The following is a 21,554-nucleotide window of genomic DNA, read 5'->3' as shown; positions in this document are numbered from 1 at the left end:
TATCCACTGTCTGGCCAAAGTCTATCCATTGTCTGGCCAAAGTCTACCCACCAGAGATGCCCTTTCTACCGAAAGCACGCTGCACTGCAGTCACTCCATCGTGAGAAATTCCACCGAATCCTCACACACATGCTAGTCAACAACAACAGAAACTACTATGCACTCTTCAATTGCCATTTATATATGCATATTGTTGTCCATTACAACATTAGTATTGCACAAAAAAGTGTGGCCAGATGTGGCACAAAAAAATGGGCAGTTGGGGGCTGTGTTGGGGGCATTGCCCCCCTAGGGGCTTTCCACTTCTTCGTATTTCTTGTTCTGTTTTTGAAGGAGGGAGCTTAGGGTCCTCTTTATTGGCGCATCAGAACACTGGAACACTGAGCAAGTCTTTCCTGCAAGGTGAGCAAAAAGGATTTATCTATAGAGATACAATGACCTAGGAGATACGTTTGGGCAGAATAAAATTACACTGAAGCTGCATGCAGACCACCTGTACAATATAAGACATGCAACCACCCATTTTGTCCCTGCTGGTAACCTGCACTTGCGCTCAACTTGTATGCTTTAAATTTTTAATGCCGCTCCACATGAATTGTCGGTGCACTCTGCAAGTATCTCGGGTCTGTGCATATCTCCTCTCTCAGTTATTCCACTTGAGAAACCTCACTGGCCTTGGCAATGCCCTCCCCGTCCCCACTAATGAACAGAGACACGGTTGCAGAGCATATATCAGGCTTCAAGGCAAAAGTCTGCAACACTGACATCAGGCTGTTTATATTCAGACCCTGAAATTTTCGGGTTTTGTTCTTTTTTTTTTTTTCAAATTCTGTGGTAAAAAAACCAGGCAGAAAAGTTATCAAACTGAATTTTGGAGGAAAGTGGGCTTTCTTTCTTGCTATGGAATTGACGTTCGTCCTACTGTTTGTCTGGGGTTCCAGAAGTATCAGAATCTGAGCTCAACTGCGTAATTTGTGGAAGATTAGTATTGCCTTGAGCCTATTGCCTACCTTTGGTGCAATTTTGCAGGCAGTAGTTAACCTCAAACCTCAATACAGGACGCAAATTCGAAGAAAAACAGGGGAAACCCTAAAACTTCAGTGCGTATTCATAATGTGAGAAAGCAATATCTGTTGAAGTTAGTAAGTTAATCTTATGACCGACAGTTAACGCTACTATACCCATGTACGGGGAGCAGTCCACTACTATTTCATACATGACCTGCAACAAGGCTAATTTTCTACATGCACTTTGGAAAACAATACAGGCTCCTGTGGGTACACCTATGCACCTCTAGCAAGTTCATCATTCACTGCACATGCATTGTGTTATAAACATACACTACGGCAGAACGCGAAGAGAGACGGAGACGAGAGGTCTTTAGCACCAGGCAGGTCTCTAGCTACAAAGGAGATCTCTGCTGACGAGAGATCTCCTATGTAGCTGGGGACCTGATAGGTTAGCCCAAGTCTTTTTGTGTAATTAAACTTGTTGCTAGTGGACGCTATGGTTATGTCTCCCCATCGCTCTTCATGTTCTGCCGTAATGTTTGCTTCTCACCAACACGCTCTCCACCTTTTTGCACTTCTGTTAAACATTCTTGAAAACGTAAAAGTCTAACAGCTTTTTTTGTTCTCTGCAATGATGGTGCGAGTCAACACACGAGAGTGATGCTTTTATTCCAGGTTATTATTGGTAAAAGAAAAGCCATGATTAGTTAAAGGGAAGTTGGTCTATATGTCTCGTGGAGGGTAGCTTTGTGTTACTCTAAATTCTTTTTTTGCTGGAAGTGCAATGCTTCATTTACACCATTACTGCACAGAACCACTCAACAGCAGCAACAGGGCATATAAGTGAAACATAGAGTTAAGCTGCAAAATGTTGTTAGATCCAGTACGCTACACCAAAATGTGCTCTACATTAACAATGCGAAACTTTTGGCAAACATACCAAGAACTGCTTTTACACGCCTTGGGTCCAGGGCATCTTTTTGTTCCTGCCCCTTCCCATTGTTGGCGGGCTTTCCAAAGAGACTCTTTTTCTTCAATTCTTCTTCCGTGAAGAGCACCCTCAACAGCGCACGTGCAAAACGGCATGCTGAGCCTCTGTAGGTTTGTTCTAGACGTGCGAGGGTGGATTCTGGAACCATGACACCGTCCCCCAAGTCAACCTGATGAAGGTAGTGGAATAAGAAAAGATAACTTTGCACACGTTTGTAAAAGGTAACAACAGTGCACAGTGTGCATACACAGCAGTTGAGGTACTGATCTTGACCAGGGGCTAGATAGAAAGTAGCACTTTTAATTGGATGCTGAACACTGATACAAGACTATGTACAGGCTGCGCTGTATTTTTGGCAATAGAACACTTCACAGACAGAGCAATAAAAGTAAGTCGGGCAGTATTCTTCTGCTACCATCAGGCGTGACATGAAGGTATCACCTGTTTGTAACTTTCCAAAAATAAAGAACACACTGTCAATGAGAGTAGGAGACAACAAGCTAGCTGGTGGTATGACGTAGCATGAGAGCAAATGAACTGTGAGCAGAAGAAAAACAATGATACACCAGCACATAAACGTTTACCTGCATCAGGAGATCACCGCAGGACAAAGCTAAACACAAGAGTGAAATATCGGGGTACTTGGATGGGAGACATTCTCAAGGGAATAAAACATCACGAAACTAACACACACAGGACAGATGCACCTGTGCATATGTACTCGTGTCTGCAAACGCAATATCGCAAATTCGTTTGGCAAAGGGCAAAATAATTAAATAAATCGCCCATGCAAATAGAAGTTACACAGCCCCCTCTTCCACAACCCCACTTCGGTGAGGGTGTGGGACTTACTGAGCTGAGCTGATGCACAAAGCAGAATAAACATCTAAAAAATAGAAAGATAGAAATGAATGTGCCATCAAGAACTGTCCACTGCGCTACACAGAGACAGTGATAAATGGAAATTCGGAGGCTACCTGTGTTGTGCCGGAGTTACAAACAGGTGCAACGTCGAAAGTAGCACCTGCACCATTCCACGCCATGTGATCCACAGGTGCTGCTTAACCTCCCCTCTCCCCCAGATTTCGACGGGTATCTGTTCTTCTGTGCGTGTGACTTCGTCTGTGAGGAAACCCCATGTCCTCAGATGACAAAATGCACAGTGTTGGCGGAATGTCTCACAGAAATTTGGCTACCTCTTCCAAACCACCATTGCTTTATCCAGTTACCATTGCTGCTGTGACCAAACTAATGCATGGATCATATGGTCTCATTTGCTGGCTGGAAGTCCATTTTGTCATATTTCACATACCTTAGTCTCCCAACGACAAGTTACTGATTCACGAATTATGACAGATATTTGGGAATTCTCTTAAACTTTAAACTTTGAATTTCTTCATATTTATAACCAAATTTCTCTGCATAATTTTTTGTAAACTGTGTATGTACAGATCAATGAACAAAAGCTTCAAATATCAAGCAGCATGGGAACTTTTACAACTACGTACTAGTTTTTTTTTAACACAGCCTTTCGATGTGAGGAGGTCACAGTGGATGTGTGATCAAGGCTTTGTTTTATGTGTTGCCTTTTCAGGATGTCTTCCAACCTTTACTGTACAAATTCCTTTTCCATGTTCTCTAACAATTTTGGGGGCTTGTTCCTGACATGGGCACGGCATTCTAGTCAGGATTAATTTGTCAGATCTTGCCAGGTTTTAATACATGATGCCCATTTCATGGCATTGCTTTTTACAACCTGAGAAGGAGCCTACACAAGTTTTCCGAGAAATCAGGGGTGTGTTCTTTTGCGATTGCTCAAGAAGTCTGTGACCACATAAACCTGCCCAGTTCATCTGTAACTTGCACATGTGATGTCTATCTGCATCCACACCCATCAGCATGACAACTTACGGGAGGACAACTTACGGACAACTTACCATTTACCAAAAATTATTCTCACAGTGATGCAAATGGTCGCCTCTTTCACTTTTCATGCAATGTGAGTCATCAATATCAGTCGTGAGAGTAATGACAGCAGGTTCATCACAAGTATTACGTCTCAAAATTGGCTACCAAAGAATAATCTTCAGCAAAACTTTCATTCAGGAAGCTAAAGAAGACATGAATTCACAATGTGCAGATAATTCAGGGATACAGGCGATATTCAACACGGCAGGCTGCGGCATGGGTGGTACAGACGCTCCTGCAATTCATCACTTTGGGTGCGGATTTGGACAGCGCGTATGCAAGTTGTGGATGCAGGTATATGTAGGTATATGTAGTAGCCACCTTATTCTGACAGATCCTTATAAGGCCATTCCCATACCAAGAACAAGGCTCCTCCACAGGTATGACTGACAAGTGTAGCTTGCACACGACAGCAACCTAGGCTTATGACTGTGATCAAAGTATATGTAAATGTAATGTTTGGTGCCTTTCACAGCATAACCAGTTATGCACACAAATCTAGATAAAAGACTTGGTTGCAGCTACCTGCACGCCCCAGTTTTTGTACAAACTGCTAATTTCTGTGATTTTTTGCTGCAAATGCTGCTCAACATTTCAAGCTGAGTTTTTTTTTTTGTGTATGTGTGTGTTTGGTTCTTGAACAGTTCAGATATTATTTACAAATATTATGAAGAAGATATTTATTTACTGTTTTAAGGAAATTTCAAAATGTTATTTGCAAATCACGCGTATATCGCTTCAGGTTCGCCGATCAAGGTGTGCAAAATGCCATTCTGCTTCCAGACCGCCATCTGGTCCTGGTAATTTTCTTTCATTTTAACTGAACTAAAATAAAATTTCTTTAATTGAATTTAATAAAAAATTTCATAATTTCCAAAGCAACTATGATTTTCTGGGTGAAGCTGAGAAAGCATATCAAATTTTGGCAAATTTACTGTGCACTACTCTGCAGCGCATCGGAAATAACATACATACAGGGTACCCAGTGAGATACTAGTAAAAAACTAGTTAATAAGCGTGTCTATCAAACTTTACTCTTTTTTAGGTTTTTCCTGACAATTTTCACAGAATTCACTGGCTATCACGGTTTTGTTCGACACGGGCAGAGAGATTTGGGCCTGGACCGCTTCCTGAAGCACAAGGCCCAGCCGAGCCCTGGGCTGGAGGGCTACGGCCCTCTCTTTTGCAACTACACGTGTTGTCGGTGCCTTACATGCCTTAGACTGTGCACTTATGACACCCGTCCCCGCTTTCATAGCAATAGTAGTGGGCACGTTGGACCAATAAAAGTTCAGGCCAACCCCAAATTTGGCAGAAGCAGATGGCCCGCACAAGCCTGGCCACCTAGCCTGTGTCAATCTCTGCCATCCATAACGTTGTTTTACGTCCAAGGCCACTCAGCAAACTAACCATTAACGGAAAATGTGAATCTGACACTGAGTCCCACAAACTGGGATATTGCACCAAATCCGCATTAGTAAACTTCCCTACCTTTCGAGGCATTTTGATATTTTCCTTGACAGTTCCCCAACTTTCACTGCCATGTTGAACCCCCATGACAGCTTCCTATCTTCCAGGTTGGTTGACACAACTGTCATCATCATTACATAATATAATGAAAACAGTTATATAACATAATTAGGACGTAGCCTGCTAACATAATTATGGAGATACACCGATGAAACCTAGCACAGTAGGTGACAAAAATGTTTGTGAATGTCATCGAACTGGTTGTCAAATTTTGACATTTTCTCAGTGGACACCCTGTAGAATGGCAAGTGTTTTTTGGCTTCTCCCTTCCAATGCTGTGCAACACCGCCTTGAAAACAAGCGACGAAAGAGGGAAGCAGCGTCGCAGCTTCTTTACAGCAAGGAAAGGCGTCCAATTTTCAGACTACAGTAGAACCCCTTTGTAGTACACCCTCTGGGACCATGATGAAATTTTACTAGATCAGGAGTTTTATTATAGCAGGTGTGCGATTTAATGTATGGGATTCTATCGGGACCGCAGTTCTCGTTTACTATAAGCAGAGTTTTACTACAAGAGGAGTTACTATAAAGAGGTTCTACTGTACCATCATTAGGCAATTTCTTCCTCCTCAGGGGATGTTTCATGCACAGTTTTTGACATGAAGAAACAGCATTTTTTCCTCTTCCAATAGGTTTTGTTAGCCATTTTGTCGGAAGCAATGAAGGGTGAAATAGGACAAACATATCGTGTTTCAGTCTTGACCAGAAGAATATGAGGCTGTTACTGTTTCTGAGGCGACAAAATGCTGTTGAGCACATTCTTAATCATTGTGGAGACACTTGTAAATGTTTTACAGTTTGGTTGGGACACCCTGAACAGAGATGCAATTTACATACTGTTGTGCTGTGATAATCTCCAGCCTCTACCAGATATCATGGGCTTTGAAGTCCATGCTTTTTCTCTCTTACCTCTTGCTTCCTCAGCTCACCATTATTCATCTTTTTTTTTAGTTTTGTCAGCTACTGAGCAGCCACTGCCCTAAAAGTGACTTCAAGCCATCGACAAAATTATCACACGTGATCACCTTAAATACGCCATGAAAGAACTCAGCTGGGTTGGTGACAGCAAGTTTGCTGCACGTTCAGTGCTTAGCTATGTATAACATACAACCATGACCTTCCTCATGTTATTTTGTTTATAACAAATTTTGAAGTAAACTACCCCACTCCACTAAATATGCTGGCACATTACACTCCCAACACGAAATGAGTGATCCCAACACCAGCACTGGGCAGTGTGCTTAGGTAAGTTTGGTGAATTTTAGAAAGAAGTTCCCAGATATTTTCATTTGACTAGCCACTGGGTATCAAGCGATGCACATGTCCTCTAAAATGTCACTAGCATGCACCTAAGCACCTATTTGCCTATGTTTACCATGGTAGGCTCGCGTGTGGTGCTCTCTCCTGGGCTTTTTATGTTCCTCCCGATACGCTTCAGTGTTCTCACTGTTCTTTGTAAGTCTGAAAATTAAGCAGTTGTTATGCAGGGCCTGTACATATCATCATACACTCATGACCACTGTTAGCATAGGGCTATAAAAAGCAGGAATCGCTCAGTGGGTGTGGGCTAGTTAATGGGCCTCGCTTTGGTTAAACAAGACCTGGATGCTCACACTTGCAGAAAAGGATAAATTGCAGTAATAGATCCAGGTAGGACAACACAGAAGTCAGGGCAACAAAGGAAGAATGTCCCCAATGTTTTCACCAATTCCCACAGCCTTTCCCACATGACATCATGGATATCATTTTGTGTTCAAATGAATAAATGACATCGTGCCACTACATGCTATTGCCACGCAACAGTTTCAAAGGACAACTGGAGAACACACAAAACAATGCACAGCTTTCCCTCTTTCTCTGCACGTGCCAGAAGATGCCAGAAGCTTCAAGAGCCATTGCCTGCTTTTTTGTTGATGCTTGTGTTGCTTCTGGAATTTTCAGCTCAGTGTTTACAAGCATGTGAGCTCCCAGCCAGAGCATTCTTTTGTTTCAGTTCGCTTCAGAGAGCTACTGTTTTAGTGCCCTGCAGCTAAGCAACTCAATAAACAGTGCAGGTTTCCCCACAAGCTCGACTATGTCAATGGTGTAGACCAGAACATAGCGCTGCTTCCTGTTTCCTCCTCACTCCCTCTATTATCATGGCAAAACAAAAATGATAGCCAAGAACTCGACAGCAATACATTTGGCAAGAGTGATGATGTTAGGATGCAATTTTAGGGAACGGTGGGAAACAATTGATTCAGATATCTGACAAGCAACTTACAATCAGAATATGCAGAGGTGAGGAGCACTTGTGGTTACAAACCGTTTTCGACATCTGGGTGTACTTGAATTTCAACCATTAGAAAATACTGTGTTCCTTAATGTTCCCTGCTGCTTCTCGACATGTGGCTAGCCAATCCTACCACCCCTAACTCCGAGATATTGTTGTTTGATTTAAATACACTGTAATAAAACGCTGCTTTGAAGTCAACAACCGTGGTTGGTTTGACCTCCAACCCCGTGGTGGAATGGCTGTATTCGTACATGTTGTTCCATGCGGTCTTTAGTACTTCTCAGTTGGTGGCTACCAAATTCTACCATTCTTTATTCCGTTATATCAAGTGTTGGCAACTGGAAACCAGAACAAAAACAAAAAAAAAAACCGAGTGGATCATGCAATTTAAGTTCAAAGGAGGGTCACGGTCTTGGAGAGCCCATGGTTGAGATGGGGAGGAAGCTTCTCGTGTGTCTAGTGAGGTTGCTTCCGTCTTACAGCGAGGGGGAAAGGCTGGTGTCAGAGGTTATAGGCGTCCCCTCCCTCTCTCTGGCTACACTGACACCATCGAAAACGTTCTGCTGTGTGGGTCAGCGTAACCTGCACTGATGGGTTCTCTCGGCACCATGCTCACACTGCCGCACTACACTAAGCCTCACCGAAACAGCCAGTGGAGTTCACCATATAGGGTTCTTCATTTTCGGGTTTTATGCTTTTTCAAATTCTGGAGGGAAAAATCAGGTGCTATTTACGCCCAGGAATTTTGAGAGAAATCGGACGCTATGATCTCTCTTTGATATGTCACTGTGGAATTTTCAGGTGAAACGAAAAGGTATAGGAAACAAGCCACTGCTGTGACACTGGGTCGAGAAACAAGAATCTTTATATTTCTGCTCGGAACTGGGGCAGTAAATGACCGCGGTATTCAAACACTTGCCCGAGCTCCACAAAAGCTTGTCTTTGACTCCTGCAGGAGGGGATCATAAATGGAGGACAAATAGGTTGTCACAAATAGCTCTCTTTGCTGATATTATGATTAATTTTTCCAATGGTTTACCGAGAACGACAAGTTTAAGAACCTCAAGGATTGCAGGTAGATATAGTGTTTTACCCGAATTCTTGAATATTTGTGCGGGAGGAACTATGATGAAAAATCGGTTTAACCCAAAAACGGAGAACCCTAACCATATACAAAGGACATGTTTACAGATGACAAAAAAACAAAAAAACAAAAAACTAGAATCAAATTAAAGAAAAGGAACAACTGTGGTTCAGTCTGCAGCACAGTGGCAAGACCAGTACGCAGAGGTGGGCGTTTGTCCTCACGACCCTCGCCCTCACCTCACTTTTCTGGGAAAAAGATTTTTCTCACCTCACCTGAAATTTTTTTTTAAATATTTTCCTCGCCTCAAAGTTTTTTTAAAGACCTCATCAGAAAAATTGGCCCTCACCTCACCTCAAATATCATGAGGTGAGGAAACCCTCACCCTCGCACGCCCTCGTGAGGGTGCTCACCTCTGGCAGTACGTCATCCCTCAGGAAAATTTTTCTTAATTTTAACGAAAAACACATTTGATACTTTCTGGTATGCTTTAGACAAATGCTCGGCCTACGAATTTTGCGCATTAAAGTGATTTTGTTAAAAACACCTCCTTTGTACATTTTTATTTCCATAACAAAATGAGGTCAAGATGCCAAGTTATTTCCTTGAACTAGCCACTAGTACTAGACTAGTCGTCAAATAGTAAAGTCTAGTAGATGCTCACCACCAAAGTAAAAATAGCCAGTGAAATCCAGTTTGCGGATACACTGTTAAATTCCTGAGGTTACAATGAACTGACTTTTGCGGCACCAGTTTTCGCGCCCACACTGGGGCAACAAGAGCCATGACTTTGCTCAGCCATAAACGTAAATTTCCTGCACCAGAACGCAACAAGCTGTAATGCTCTATGAGCTCTCAGTGAGTAGCAGCTGGCCCTAGATGGTATGATTGTTTTCTGGATACATGACGTTCAGTGGAACCTGGTGTCTAGACAGTTAGCGTAAGAGCAGAAAATACTCTATTGTGAGGTATCTTGTGTGACCTAGGAGCACCCCACTTTTTCATCCAGAAAGAAAAGACAAGGTCAAGCAGGACCTTGATGTTTTCGTGTAATATTGCCCACCTACTTTCTATGATGGGCTCTCTTAATTTTGGACTTCAACCCTCTGGTGGTGGAATGCTTCAGAATTTAAAACAAGCCTTATCAATCCCACAGATGGAACAAATATTCGTGTCCAAATTTAATGGTTCAGCAACATGACCAGGCCTACTGTTATGGGATAAGGGACATAGGAAGCTCACTGTTTAACATAATTTCCTCCCCACAGGAATCTTTACTAAGCCCTATTCCCTCCCATACTGTATTGAAGCGACTTATGGCGGAAAACAAATCGTGACAGATGAGATAATGGCCACCAGAGCAGAGCTTTGCCAGCCTATCTAGTGCACAGACCGCATTGAAATCAGAAAGGAAGCATTACCTATCATGTCTTGCTGATCCGCAACCTTCCGTTCAAGGTCTTCGTTCCGTTTCTGCAGGTCTTTTACTTGGTCAACGTGGTTGCAGCAGTTGACCTGCTGTCAAGAAAGTTCGACTAATATAAGTTTCAATTTATAAATAACACTATATTGGACATATTTGATTCTATGTGTATCTGGCGACACAAGGTTGATTCACTTATTGCGTTTAATGGAACGGATACTTACGTTTCATGAAAGTCAACCCTTTGTCAGTACGCACTTGCTTTAATTCAAAGTTATAACACACCTGTGATGCCTGGGTCGATGCTCGCGCTGCCAACCTGTTTCGACGCCGCTCCATTTTTGATAGTTCTCCTGCAAAGCACCGTATTTAGTTCAGTTACTGTTAGTGTTGATCCGGTACTATCCAGTTTTCGAATCACACAGGACAGACGCCTACGCTACGTTCAGACAGAAACATACGAATAATTACAACAACTGTATTACACCAGTTCAACTTCTTTAATCAACAAATGCTCACCTGCAGCTATAACATAGGCTTCTGCTGGGGGTTCCTTGTCCTTCCAAGTTACCATGAATGTGCGTCCCGCAAGCGTCTCCACTACAGTCGGATCAGTCATAATTTCTGTTGCCGTCGCGACATCGGTGATCTTTCTTGTGGGGTACACGTCCCACGCCTCAGCCGTTGCCCATTTGACGAGAATGTGGCTCATTTGTGTTACGACAGAACTAATCAATGATTAAAAGTGGCCCAGACGCCCAAGAGCGAAAGAGAAGTGCAAAGCGCGGGAAGTCCAGACGTGGATTCTTAAATGGCTTGGCTTGTCTTGCGATACTGGCGATACCATCCACGACCTACTACTATACTAGAGACCTGGACGTCCGCAATGCTCCCAGCACCGGGGTCGTAGTTCTGGTAATCGCCGCTTGGCTATGGGATTTGGCGCTAGCTCGCACTATTTGTTACCACGTGACTTGTCGAAACCGCGGCGATGTATGGTAGGCTGTGTTGACAACGACGAAGCCGAGAGAGAATAGCGCGTGCTTAGCGACGGGCTTAGCAACAGCCTGTGTATCCCTAGCAGACTAAAGACGGTGGCAAGGGTGATTCCCTCTCCCCAATAATGCTATGTGGCGCTTGCAGCGGTCAGTAACGTAACTAACCCATGACCCGTCTCTGCCATAGGGGAGCGCCAGCTGTCCAGGTCTCTAGTATAGAGTAGGTCGTGTACCATCTGGGGGTGGAGGGGGAGGAAATGTTTTAATGGTTTCAGTCATCCCTGGACGAAAAAAAAACATATGCAAAGTATGTCTGTAGAAATTATTATTACTACCAGTACTTCTCGGTGCTGTCGATGACCGTGACCTAACATCTCCCGACCCCGACTGCGCAGCTTTCGCTTTCGTCTGCTTTGCTATCGCGCCTGTCGCGTCTGCAGACGAGTTCGTTTGTTGTTTCAAAATGTATGCATTATCTGCGACGTGGTAATGTAAAGAAAAAAATTCACGTATGTACCCCATGCTGAGTGTTCTTTTTTTTTATTCAATACAGAGTGCTTCACAAACACAGTGAGAAAAAGACGAGCACTACTGCAACTTGAGTTATAAACTTGAGTTATCAAAAATGGAGCTGGTTTGTAGGTCAAGTAGCAGAAAAGTAGCACATTTTTTTCTTTGTGTTATTGCTACATTGCTATTGCTGTCTTTGTGAAGTGCTGTATATCAAACTAAAAAAAAAAAAGAACACCGTCTGTTACTTCATTCAGAGTTCGATACGGGCCAGACATAACGAAGGCGCAGCCACAGGCCCCTCCATTTCTTCTCAGTTTTCTAAATTTGTGTTGCACAGGTGCACAACTGTGAAAGGTGTGAGGCAGTTTACAGACAAGTGCCAGCTGCTGCTGCTTTGTCAATGTCCTGTTTGTTTCATGTCATTACATAACTGTGACTCATAACATTGGTATTAAAAATTGTTCCACTCACTGTGATGCTCTAATTTCTGTGGATTTCACTTATGCTGCCCCATTGCATAAACATCTGCAGTCCTTAATTGTAGAATTATTTGTGATAGAACTCTTAATCAGAAATTTAGAACCTTTTTCTTAGTGAATATAATATTTTATTTGTTTTTGAACGTCTCGCTTTTACAAACTCAGCTCAAGTTAGCTTGCAAGGTGTAGGTAGACTGTTTGTATACCTGGTACAAAGGAAGGAGCAAACCACAGGAAGGTGACATGGTATAAAAAAAGTACATAGGAGGACCACTAAAAGGTGAAAACTGTTTTTGTAAGGGTGCCGACAGACCACCAGCCTTGAAACAGGACATTAAGAAACTTGGAGGTCATGCAGCACAAAACTGCTGTTTGTTACGTTTTCTACCACTCATTGTAGGCAGCCTTGTTGATAAAAGTGACAACGTGTGGAAGCTTTGCCTTCAATTGCGTGAGATAGTGAGTTTCGTATTTATGCCGAGGGTATCGGTGTCGCAAGTTCTGCAGATGAAGGAACACATTGAGCTCTACCTGGAAAGCAGGAAAGAAGCTTTCCCACAAAACAGTTTGAAGCCAAAGCATCATTTCCTTCTTCACTATCCGAGCTTGTTTCTGAAGTTTGGTCCGCTCATATGGCTTTGGACAATGCGCTTTGAGGCCAAACACTCATTTTCAAAGCAAATTGCACGAGTCTGCAACAGCTTCAAGAACCTTACCAAGACACTGACAACTGTGCACCAACTACTGCAGGCATATTTGAGTACAGGGACACTGTACGGACATGAGCTCGTCATATCTGAAAGTCGTTCAGAGTCTTTCTGTATCAGGGAGAGTGTGGCCCAAGCAGCTCAAAGTTTCTTCCAGCACTAGGACTTCCAGTTGTTCCATAGGATTCAATATTGTGGCACTGACTATGTGTGTGGCATGTATGTCGCATTGTCAAGAAAAGAGAGCATAGTTAATTTCGCATGTATTGATGCAGCTGCTGTTGCTGAGCAGAACGAGCCATACCTTTTTGTCACTCCGGTACTGACTACATACTTGGATGATGTAGGAGTGTATGCATTGCACATGACACTTCATTTGATGCACCCACATGTGTGAAGCTAAGAGCTTTACTTGACTTTTATCCTCTCCAAGCCTATGTGCACCATGGTACAAGTGTTCTTGTTCTCAAGCACGCTGTCTTTGACGCATATGTTATAGAAGAGGCACTGGACTGAAGCAGACTGAAATAATTCTAGAAGGGAGACGCCAAAGTGATGCAGTACCTTCACACAATACATTTACCTATTTTTTTCATCAAGTGCACCCTTGTGAATACTACGTCATTACCATGCTTGTGGCTTCATTTACTTATAACTGACTTTGTATGAAACTTCAGTAATTGGTCTCTCTGCTCATCTTGTCAGATTGTGATGTCTCAGTTTCCTATTACTGTTAAGGATGTGGTGCAGCAAGTTCTGCCAGACCTCACCGAGGAAGAGCGAAAGAGTCTTCATGACAAATTGTGGGAGCTGGGTGTACGCACACCTGAAGACTTTGAATATCTCGACCCTCCTGAACTGTACAGCACGCTGACTCTTGTGAACTCTAAGAAGCTTTTGAAACGCTGGCGTGATGGTAAGGAACCCCGACCAGAGTTCTGAAATAACTATTTATTAACTAACCCAAAATTAATTAGAGTAATGAAGTTATCCCAATTACTTTTGAAATACATAATGACTATCACTCAACGCAACTTTCGGTAACTTTTTGCTTTGTGTTATGTTCAGAGGATGAACATCCATTCGACTACAGTCTTAAGAGATGCGAATGCTGACAATGTTGTGCCGTTGCAGATAATTGTGTGAGCTGGATCAGATTGGCTCCCAGTCGAGTTAGCATCTTGATTGTTGTAGGAATGCTTAGTCAACAGATGCTGTGATTTACATGCTGCCGTATAGCTGAAGCAATTGAGGTTACCTCAGTCACATTTTCGGATAAACTGTAACTGTGACTGAGTTAAAATTCATGGTCATCAATCTTTCCTATCACTTAATTACTTTCAGAGTCATATACCTGCCATTTAATTACATTGTGTGCATAATCTGCACAGCTCTGACCCTTACATTGCATTATTTTAGCGTTAGTTTTGTTAGTGTTAGTGAACAACGAGAATTGACCGAGTCACTGTTTCCTCAGAGTTGTTTGAAGTCTTCAGTGTCAGTGTTTAGTTATTTTATGACTTCGTGGTCTAGTTACATTTAGTTTACTCATGGTTTAAAATATGGCTTCATATATCCTGTGTTTACTGCTCATGCAGGGGTTTCACTTAAAGTGCAAAAAAAAAGATACAAAAATCAACCGGTCCTTAATCGATTGGTCAATGCGCTTTATCTCCAAGTGGTTTCAATACCCCGAACAGTCGGTTTGAGTGTGATAGGGAGCGTCATGGAAAAACTGTAGAGAACGCCATCGTGTTGGAATGTAAAAATCAATAATTATAATTACAAAGCATACTGTAAGCTACACACCATAGAAGTTCGACGTCTGGTATAGTGAAGATACATATGTTGAGGTGCAACTGTACTTTGAGTGTATGCTAGGCAGGCAGTCGTTTCGTTCCCGTGCTTAACAGCGACACATGCTATAAGCCCTTGCAGCATTTGATGGCGTGAAAAATGTACATATGAAACGCTCCGCAAAAACAGCTAACCTTATGTGATTTTAGGAGAAATAGTTCGCATATTACTTCGACATTAAGCTGTAATTGACAAAGCTATACTTGACATGTTTTTCAGCTATTGAGGCCACCACAGCACCCATGGAACCGAGCTCCCTTCAAGTACCCACTGAATCTCAGCCTTCCGCCAGCAACTCAGCATACACTTCAGGTTTGCATGCGACCAATTGGGCAGAAGCCTTTCAAATTCCTTATAGTAAGGCTCGAAACAGCTTCCTTGATTCTCTCAAGCAGAAGAAGGAGCCGTCAAAGAGGGACCTGCTAGATTTTGTTCGAATTACTGCTGGAGATATTCACAACATCAGCAAGAAGCCTGGTAGAAAAGCGATTGCGTTGATAGCAAAAAGGATTGTTCTAGATCACATGGACTCACTTGCAGACAGGATAGGCGGCAATGTCATTGGCTGTGGGTATGCTTCACTTGCATCGAAGCTTGAGTACCGCATCGATAACCTTAACCGCACCACGTCCTCACATGTAGAACAACAGCCAGAAACGCAAAAGTGTGCTCCTGCAAAGCGGGACATGTATGGTTGTGTTGCATGGAACCCTAAGCTTCCTCCTGGCGACACTGTAGAAGCACTGAGGACCGTCCAAAGTGAACTGATGGCGTTTTATACATGTGGTGAGACTAATACTCAAGAACTGATGAGCATGATGCAGAAGACATACTATCTACAACGACAAGACATAAATGCTGGTATATCGATGATGCGAGCTGAACAGGAATGGCCGTGGTTGCTGTCGAGCCCATACCTCTTGGCACATTTCCGGACTCTCACAGGCGTAGATGCCTATCAAGCTATAGGAAACTGCATGGCAGAGAAAGGGCGAGGAATCCTGAGTTTCTTTTCTGAGAACCCTAATGCAAGCATGAAGTCCAACCTAGAATCAGCTCAGGAAGCACTCTCCACCACTGCAGAATAAAAGCGCTAAAAAGACGAGGACAACGGACACACAGTCCTCGTCTTTTTAGCGCTTTTATTCTGCCATGCCTTACCAACAGGCCCAGTCTGAAGTTTTAAGTACTCTCCACCACGGGAACTGGATACGGGAAACTGGTTGCTATTTTGCTCGGCCTCATCATCTTTATGCGTGAGGAGAAGGACCTGTTTCTTCTTGAACTTGATGTATGTTACATTCTGATTAACGAAACTAGATTTAGTGTTTTATGTTGCGTTTTCACTGCCCTGCCCATTGCTATTCGCCAAAGTCTAGTGAAGCTGTATACAGTGCATTTGCTTGTCTTCCAGCCTAGTCAAGCCATTCTGGAGGCAGCACTACCCCCAACGCCACTCATCCTCTCATGTGGTATGTTTTGTGCCTGTGTGGCATGTTAGTAGCACTCTGTTTTTTTGTTTTTTTTTTAATTACGTTAATACTAGACCTGTATGAATAGTCAAATTTCCAGTTGTGACTCAAATAATTTGGGATATTTCACACTGAAATGCTTTAAAACATTGTGTCCACTAGATAAAGCGAAAAAAGAAAAACACCGGCTTGACACAACAGGAAGCAAAATTTAGTTGTAACATTTCGACACGTATGCGGGCGTCCTAATCAGACAAACGCAAAGCAAAATAGTACAGATCCGAGATCAACCTTATGTCTTTGTGATGTCCCTGTAGAATTCCAGTAAGGGCCCCCTGTGGCTGTGGTAAGGGCAAATCAGCATGAATGTACCAGGATTCCAGAATTTTTCATACCCCCCCTCCCCCTCCCACATACATTTATGTTCACGTGCCCAAGTTTATGCCTCTTCGAAGTTTAATGACTTGTGAGCGCGTGTTCAACCGACTCAGTGCCATGATTCCCTGTTGGTGGCTTCCTTATCTGTAGTTGATGTTCCTGTAGTCGAGTGGTATTCTTTCTCCCGGTTTCGCCTATGTAGCACGTGTCAAACTGTTTGCATCTTTATCTGTATATAACACCCGACTGATTCATGTAGGGGACAATGTCCTTGGGGTGGCATGACATATACAGAGTTGGAGAAGGTTTGAAAGTGGTGCAGATGGCAAAGAGATATCAAAATTCTTCTTACAGCTTCAGACAGGCGACTGAGATAAGCGATACATACAATGTTTTCGGGAGGAGGTGGCTTATAAAATTCATGGGACATCTTAGAAATTGTATCTTTTACAAAATAGCCAGGATAGCTACACAATGCTTGCAACAGCCACAAGGGGCCCCTAACGGAGTGCTACAGTAACATGACGAAGGTATGAAGCTGGTCTCGGATCTGTACTATTTTCTTTTGCATTTGTCTGCTGAGGAGGCCCGCATAGTCGTCCAAACGTTACAAGTGAATATTGTTGCCTGTTGTGTAAAGCCAGTGTTTCATCTTTTTTCGTTATGACGTCTCCTGGCTTTTGATCTATCTTCATTAGATAAAGCGTTGTACCTAATGTGTGAGCTGTGTCTGTTGTAGTGGTCCATGGCAGTACCTGCAGTACACTCTTAGAAATGAACTTCACCGCATAGCACGCTTCTAGCCAACCATGATCTCGAATGATATCGTTATCTGCCCTGATTTGCTAAAAACGGGAGGCGTACGCCTTTTTTGCGACAATTATGAACAGCATAAGAGTCACAAAAAGGCGTACGCCTCCAGTTTTCAACAAATCAGGGCAGATAACGATATCATTCGATATCATGGTTGGCTAGGAACGTGCTATGCAGTGAAGTTCATTTTTAAGAGTGTAGCAATCCTGAAAGAAATATTAGTATTAACACCCACCACTGATGGTCGTGAATGCTAAACCATGTTGTCGAACTACCAGCACACTTCATTGAGGTGCACTTCTGCAAAACTGGACTGCAAGATCAGTTTTCGGGCGTGCCTTGTAGGATCCGAACGCTTACTGGCAAATATGAACTCTGTGTTTTTGTATTTTGCCATGAAAAAACTGCATGCAAACACATGTTGACATCCCGCCATGCTTTCAACCTTCATTTGTGCACACCAGTATCTCTTGATGCATATTCACGGGTGCAATCCGAATTTGGGAACGATGCTGTTTGTATTAGGCACATTTTTGACTTGACTGACAGCATAACAAATGAAAGAGAAAGTATTGAAAGTGTGTTTGCACTAATTGCTGTATACGCTGCTTGAATCTGATAATATGGTTACATAGATGGGAAATTTTATGCAGGCAGTCCGTACGAATCTTCGGCGTTCTTTCTGGCAGCGGACCAGAGGGTTATGACCAACAACCTGCCTGATTTTAGGACGGCACTTGCTACACTCCTTGGCGTGTATTTTGTATTCAACATTGAGTACCCTTCACAGCTGGAATGTAGTCTGGAGTTCATGCAAAGGTGAGTTATGTATTGTATGTTTCGATGCATGCCGTGCTGTTCTGAATTATTACGTTAGGTTCAATTATTAGGTGACTGCCTAATAATGGGCAGCAGTTAAACTACTTGTAGTTTAATTATTATCTTAATATTTAATACTATTTAATTACTATTAATAAAATTTAAATAACTGAAGTTAAATTACTGTCAGTGTAGTTAATTACTGTTACTTTAGTAACTGAAGCTCTTGCAGCTCGACATACACTTTATGGAGTTTAGGTGGGGCTATGGTCTCTAGTGTTTGATTTTAAGAATAAATATATTACCCTTTGTCAGGTCAACACTGGATTAATACATTGAGAAAGAGAGCCTCCACCAGCTTGCACCAAACCGATCCTCGAATGTTCTGTTTGCTCCTCCCTTCTACCCCCGACCTAAAGTCATAGTTCGCTACACATTTGGCTGGCCTCTTGTTAGTTTAATTAAGCAAATTTGCTAGCAGTCTATATGCATAGGAATTGGCAGCCTGTCAGTAACAACTAAGATCGGTTAGATGCTCTATATGTATTTGTAGACGTTGGGATAGCTATACCTTTAAATTATATTGCTTTTTCAAGGGTTCAGAGAGGCTAACAGACACTGATTCTTTGAATGTAACCCTGCCATTATTCTGTCAGAGGGCCTTAACAGCATCTTTGCACGCTGCAGATGTTTCCTGGGCATCAACTCGCCTGTACAATACAGAGAAAAGCGGAAGAGAAGCAACATGGGTGGAGCAACAGCAAGGGTGCTCTCCTTGTTTACAAAACTGAAGGACTTTGAAGCGAAAAAATGGGTTCTTACCTAGGTTCTATTTCTGTTCAGCATAGTGAACGAGTGCAGGAAAGCACAGATGAACAGCAACAAATTATGGGCGACAGAATGTATTTGCTGCTACACTCTTAAAACGGTCATAAGCGTTACCTCTTCATACCTATTTACGAGTGACAGTTTGTTTACAGGTTACATCGAGCGCATTGTGATCATGTGACTCTTGCGGTTGATTACTACGCTGCCTGTAACCTGTGATCACGAGAGAGTTTCTTCTAAACTCGTTACCAATTCCTATGTAACCTATGTAGCAGGATTTCCGTTTTTCTTGAGGTTACGTCTGCAAATGTAAGAGTAAAAACTGGGGCTGGTGTACTAAAAAAAAGGGGGGAACTATACTTGACATTTCGAGTGGACGCTCTTCATCAGAAAAAGGGGGGAAAGGGGGCTAGTGCCGGAGGATGTTAAGCATACTGCCCAGCCCGCAAGGGTGCTGCACGTTAACTTGTTTTACCGTTTTGAAAATGTAACTCTTGCTGTAGAGATTACATGGGAATCAGTAAAGAGTTTAGATGAAATTCTGTGGTGGTCAGAGGTTACAGGCGTCATGATCATCTGCAAGAGTTACACGAGCACAATGTGCTTGATGTAACCAGTAAACAAACCATTACTCGTAGACAGGCAACACTTATGGTGCTTCTAGGTACTGTGGCAACCCTATTTCATAAATATCTGAGCACAAGCATTACCGCGTACAGTGCAGAGAAAGAGCAGATTTGATAATTAATTTCAGTGTATTTTTTGCATATACTTTCGATCTTGACAGCCAACCAGATTCTGGTATTACGCACCGTTGTGCAATGACATGTCAGTGCCCAGCTACGCTAGTTAAAGGTTATCCCATACCCTTTGCTTTTAGAGGTAAAAGCATATATAATTTTTTAACTTCTATTAGAACTGACTGTTTTACGAGTGTAATGTGAGCTTGCAGTGAGAAAATACCAAGTACTTGGCTTAAATTATCATCAGAAAAGTAGAGGAGTAATTGTTGTAGTCATAAGCTGTTATCAGAATTTTTGTGTATCTGTCTGTCTGGGATTTCTAGTGCACTCGCTCACCATGCTGTTAAACAGCATGCACTATGTTGTGATAATGCTTCTGTGATATGCAAGAGGGCCCAGCAATATGTAGTGTCAACATTAATGTATAACTGTTACATATTTTAAACGTAAGCGATTGCAAGAGGTGTAAAAACTGTCACAACACAAACGCGAACAAACTGCAAACTGCTGTCCCAGTAACCGTGTAAAAAAAATTTAAAAAGAATGCGGCCAATCGTATGAAGTCCCACAATGCTTTAACCGCCTCATGTGAAGGACTTCATTTCGTTTGAGCTTTAGCTTTATAACTTTTCAACATGCAGTTTTGTAAATTGTACAGTCAAGGCCATTGAAGGCCAGTTCCATGACACCAAAGAGAAACCGCGCTGACGTTACTCCATTTTCCAATCGGGCAAACCGGTATTCATGAGCCTGCAGCTTTAAAAGAAGACCGAGAAACTACATGTGTTGTGACAGACTAAGTTATCATGCTTTTGCTTCCTGTCTGACGAGGAGAGGGTGACCAGCTTAGTCTATGCAAATGCAGGAGCGGAGAACAACAACTAAACAATAAAAAATGTGAGAGGAAGGGTGAGGTGTGTAATTGCCGCAGATATAATTGGTGTAGATCAGCATGCAGCAGCCCCCTGATTTCATATATTGCCCTGCAAACTTTTTTGTGACCACTCCCCCCATGTTTGTGTGGACTTCCTTATGACCCCTCATCTTAGCGCACATGGAGTGAAGGCATGCTACATTCCCCATGTACGGCACGGCAGGGCTGCCGAAATGCATACCTCTTTTAGTATTTTTATCACCACCTGTTTTGTGAATTATGATCAGCATCGTGGAAGAATGGAGTAATGTACTCGATAGGGTTCTCCCTCGTGCCATGAAAATGTGTCCTTACTTAGGCAAATTGCATTCCCATAAATGATAGTACAGCTATCAAGAAATGAAACAAACATCACGAGATGTCAAAACAAAATGTGTCAAAATCCTAATGGCGGTGTTTGTCTACATAGCAATCTTCCTTTCTTTTTTTTCTTTTTTAAGATTTTCTAATATGGAAATCTGCCACCCCACGTAGTCTTGCAGCTTTTTCTTCGTGTTTGTGTCATCAGGACTGTTTTTGCAATATCCTGCCTTATTGTTTAAAACATGTAGAAGTCTCAACAATGACTTTGTTGCTTCTTTGTCAGTAGAAAACATTCCTTTATTTGTAATGTACCTGCGCCAGTATGCTCATTCACTTCAGCTAACTCTATTTATATATTGATTGTTACAGGTCACGTTTGGATGTATGCGCCAGATAGGTGTGAAATGTTATGTAAACTCTCTTAGGAAA

At 42.5% G+C, this 21,554-nt stretch overlaps 2 protein-coding genes and 1 long non-coding RNA gene across 3 annotated transcripts; 2 read left to right on the top strand and 1 right to left on the bottom strand.

Moving 5' to 3' along the window:
- Positions 1 to 301: 301 nt before the first annotated feature.
- On the bottom strand, positions 302 to 6,923 carry LOC135387080 (uncharacterized). Its single transcript, XR_010420842.1, has 3 exons — positions 6,875 to 6,923; positions 1,951 to 2,170; positions 302 to 395 (listed from the first exon to the last, which is right to left on the bottom strand). It is a non-coding gene; the product is annotated as an uncharacterized LOC135387080 (long non-coding RNA).
- A 6,766-nt stretch (positions 6,924 to 13,689) lies between these two features.
- On the top strand, positions 13,690 to 15,923 carry LOC135389464 (uncharacterized). The gene is made up of 2 exons (XM_064619511.1): positions 13,690 to 13,894; positions 15,055 to 15,923. Exons 1-2 carry the CDS (start codon positions 13,690 to 13,692, stop codon positions 15,921 to 15,923), a joined length of 1,074 nt encoding a protein of 357 aa, XP_064475581.1.
- Positions 15,924 to 16,087: 164 nt separating this feature from the next.
- Positions 16,088 to 19,416, top strand: LOC135389463 (uncharacterized). Its single transcript, XM_064619510.1, has 4 exons — positions 16,088 to 16,126; positions 16,250 to 16,307; positions 18,152 to 18,317; positions 19,005 to 19,416. Exons 1-4 carry the CDS (start codon positions 16,088 to 16,090, stop codon positions 19,141 to 19,143), a joined length of 402 nt encoding a protein of 133 aa, XP_064475580.1. The 3' UTR covers positions 19,144 to 19,416.
- Positions 19,417 to 21,554: the final 2,138 nt, after the last annotated feature.

Source organism: Ornithodoros turicata, chromosome 3 (genome assembly GCF_037126465.1).
Source record: "Ornithodoros turicata isolate Travis chromosome 3, ASM3712646v1, whole genome shotgun sequence".
Taxonomy (NCBI): Eukaryota; Metazoa; Arthropoda; class Arachnida; order Ixodida; family Argasidae; genus Ornithodoros; species Ornithodoros turicata.
The sequence above is the reverse complement of the archived record's forward strand: the minus strand, read 5'-3'. Positions and strand labels throughout refer to the sequence as shown.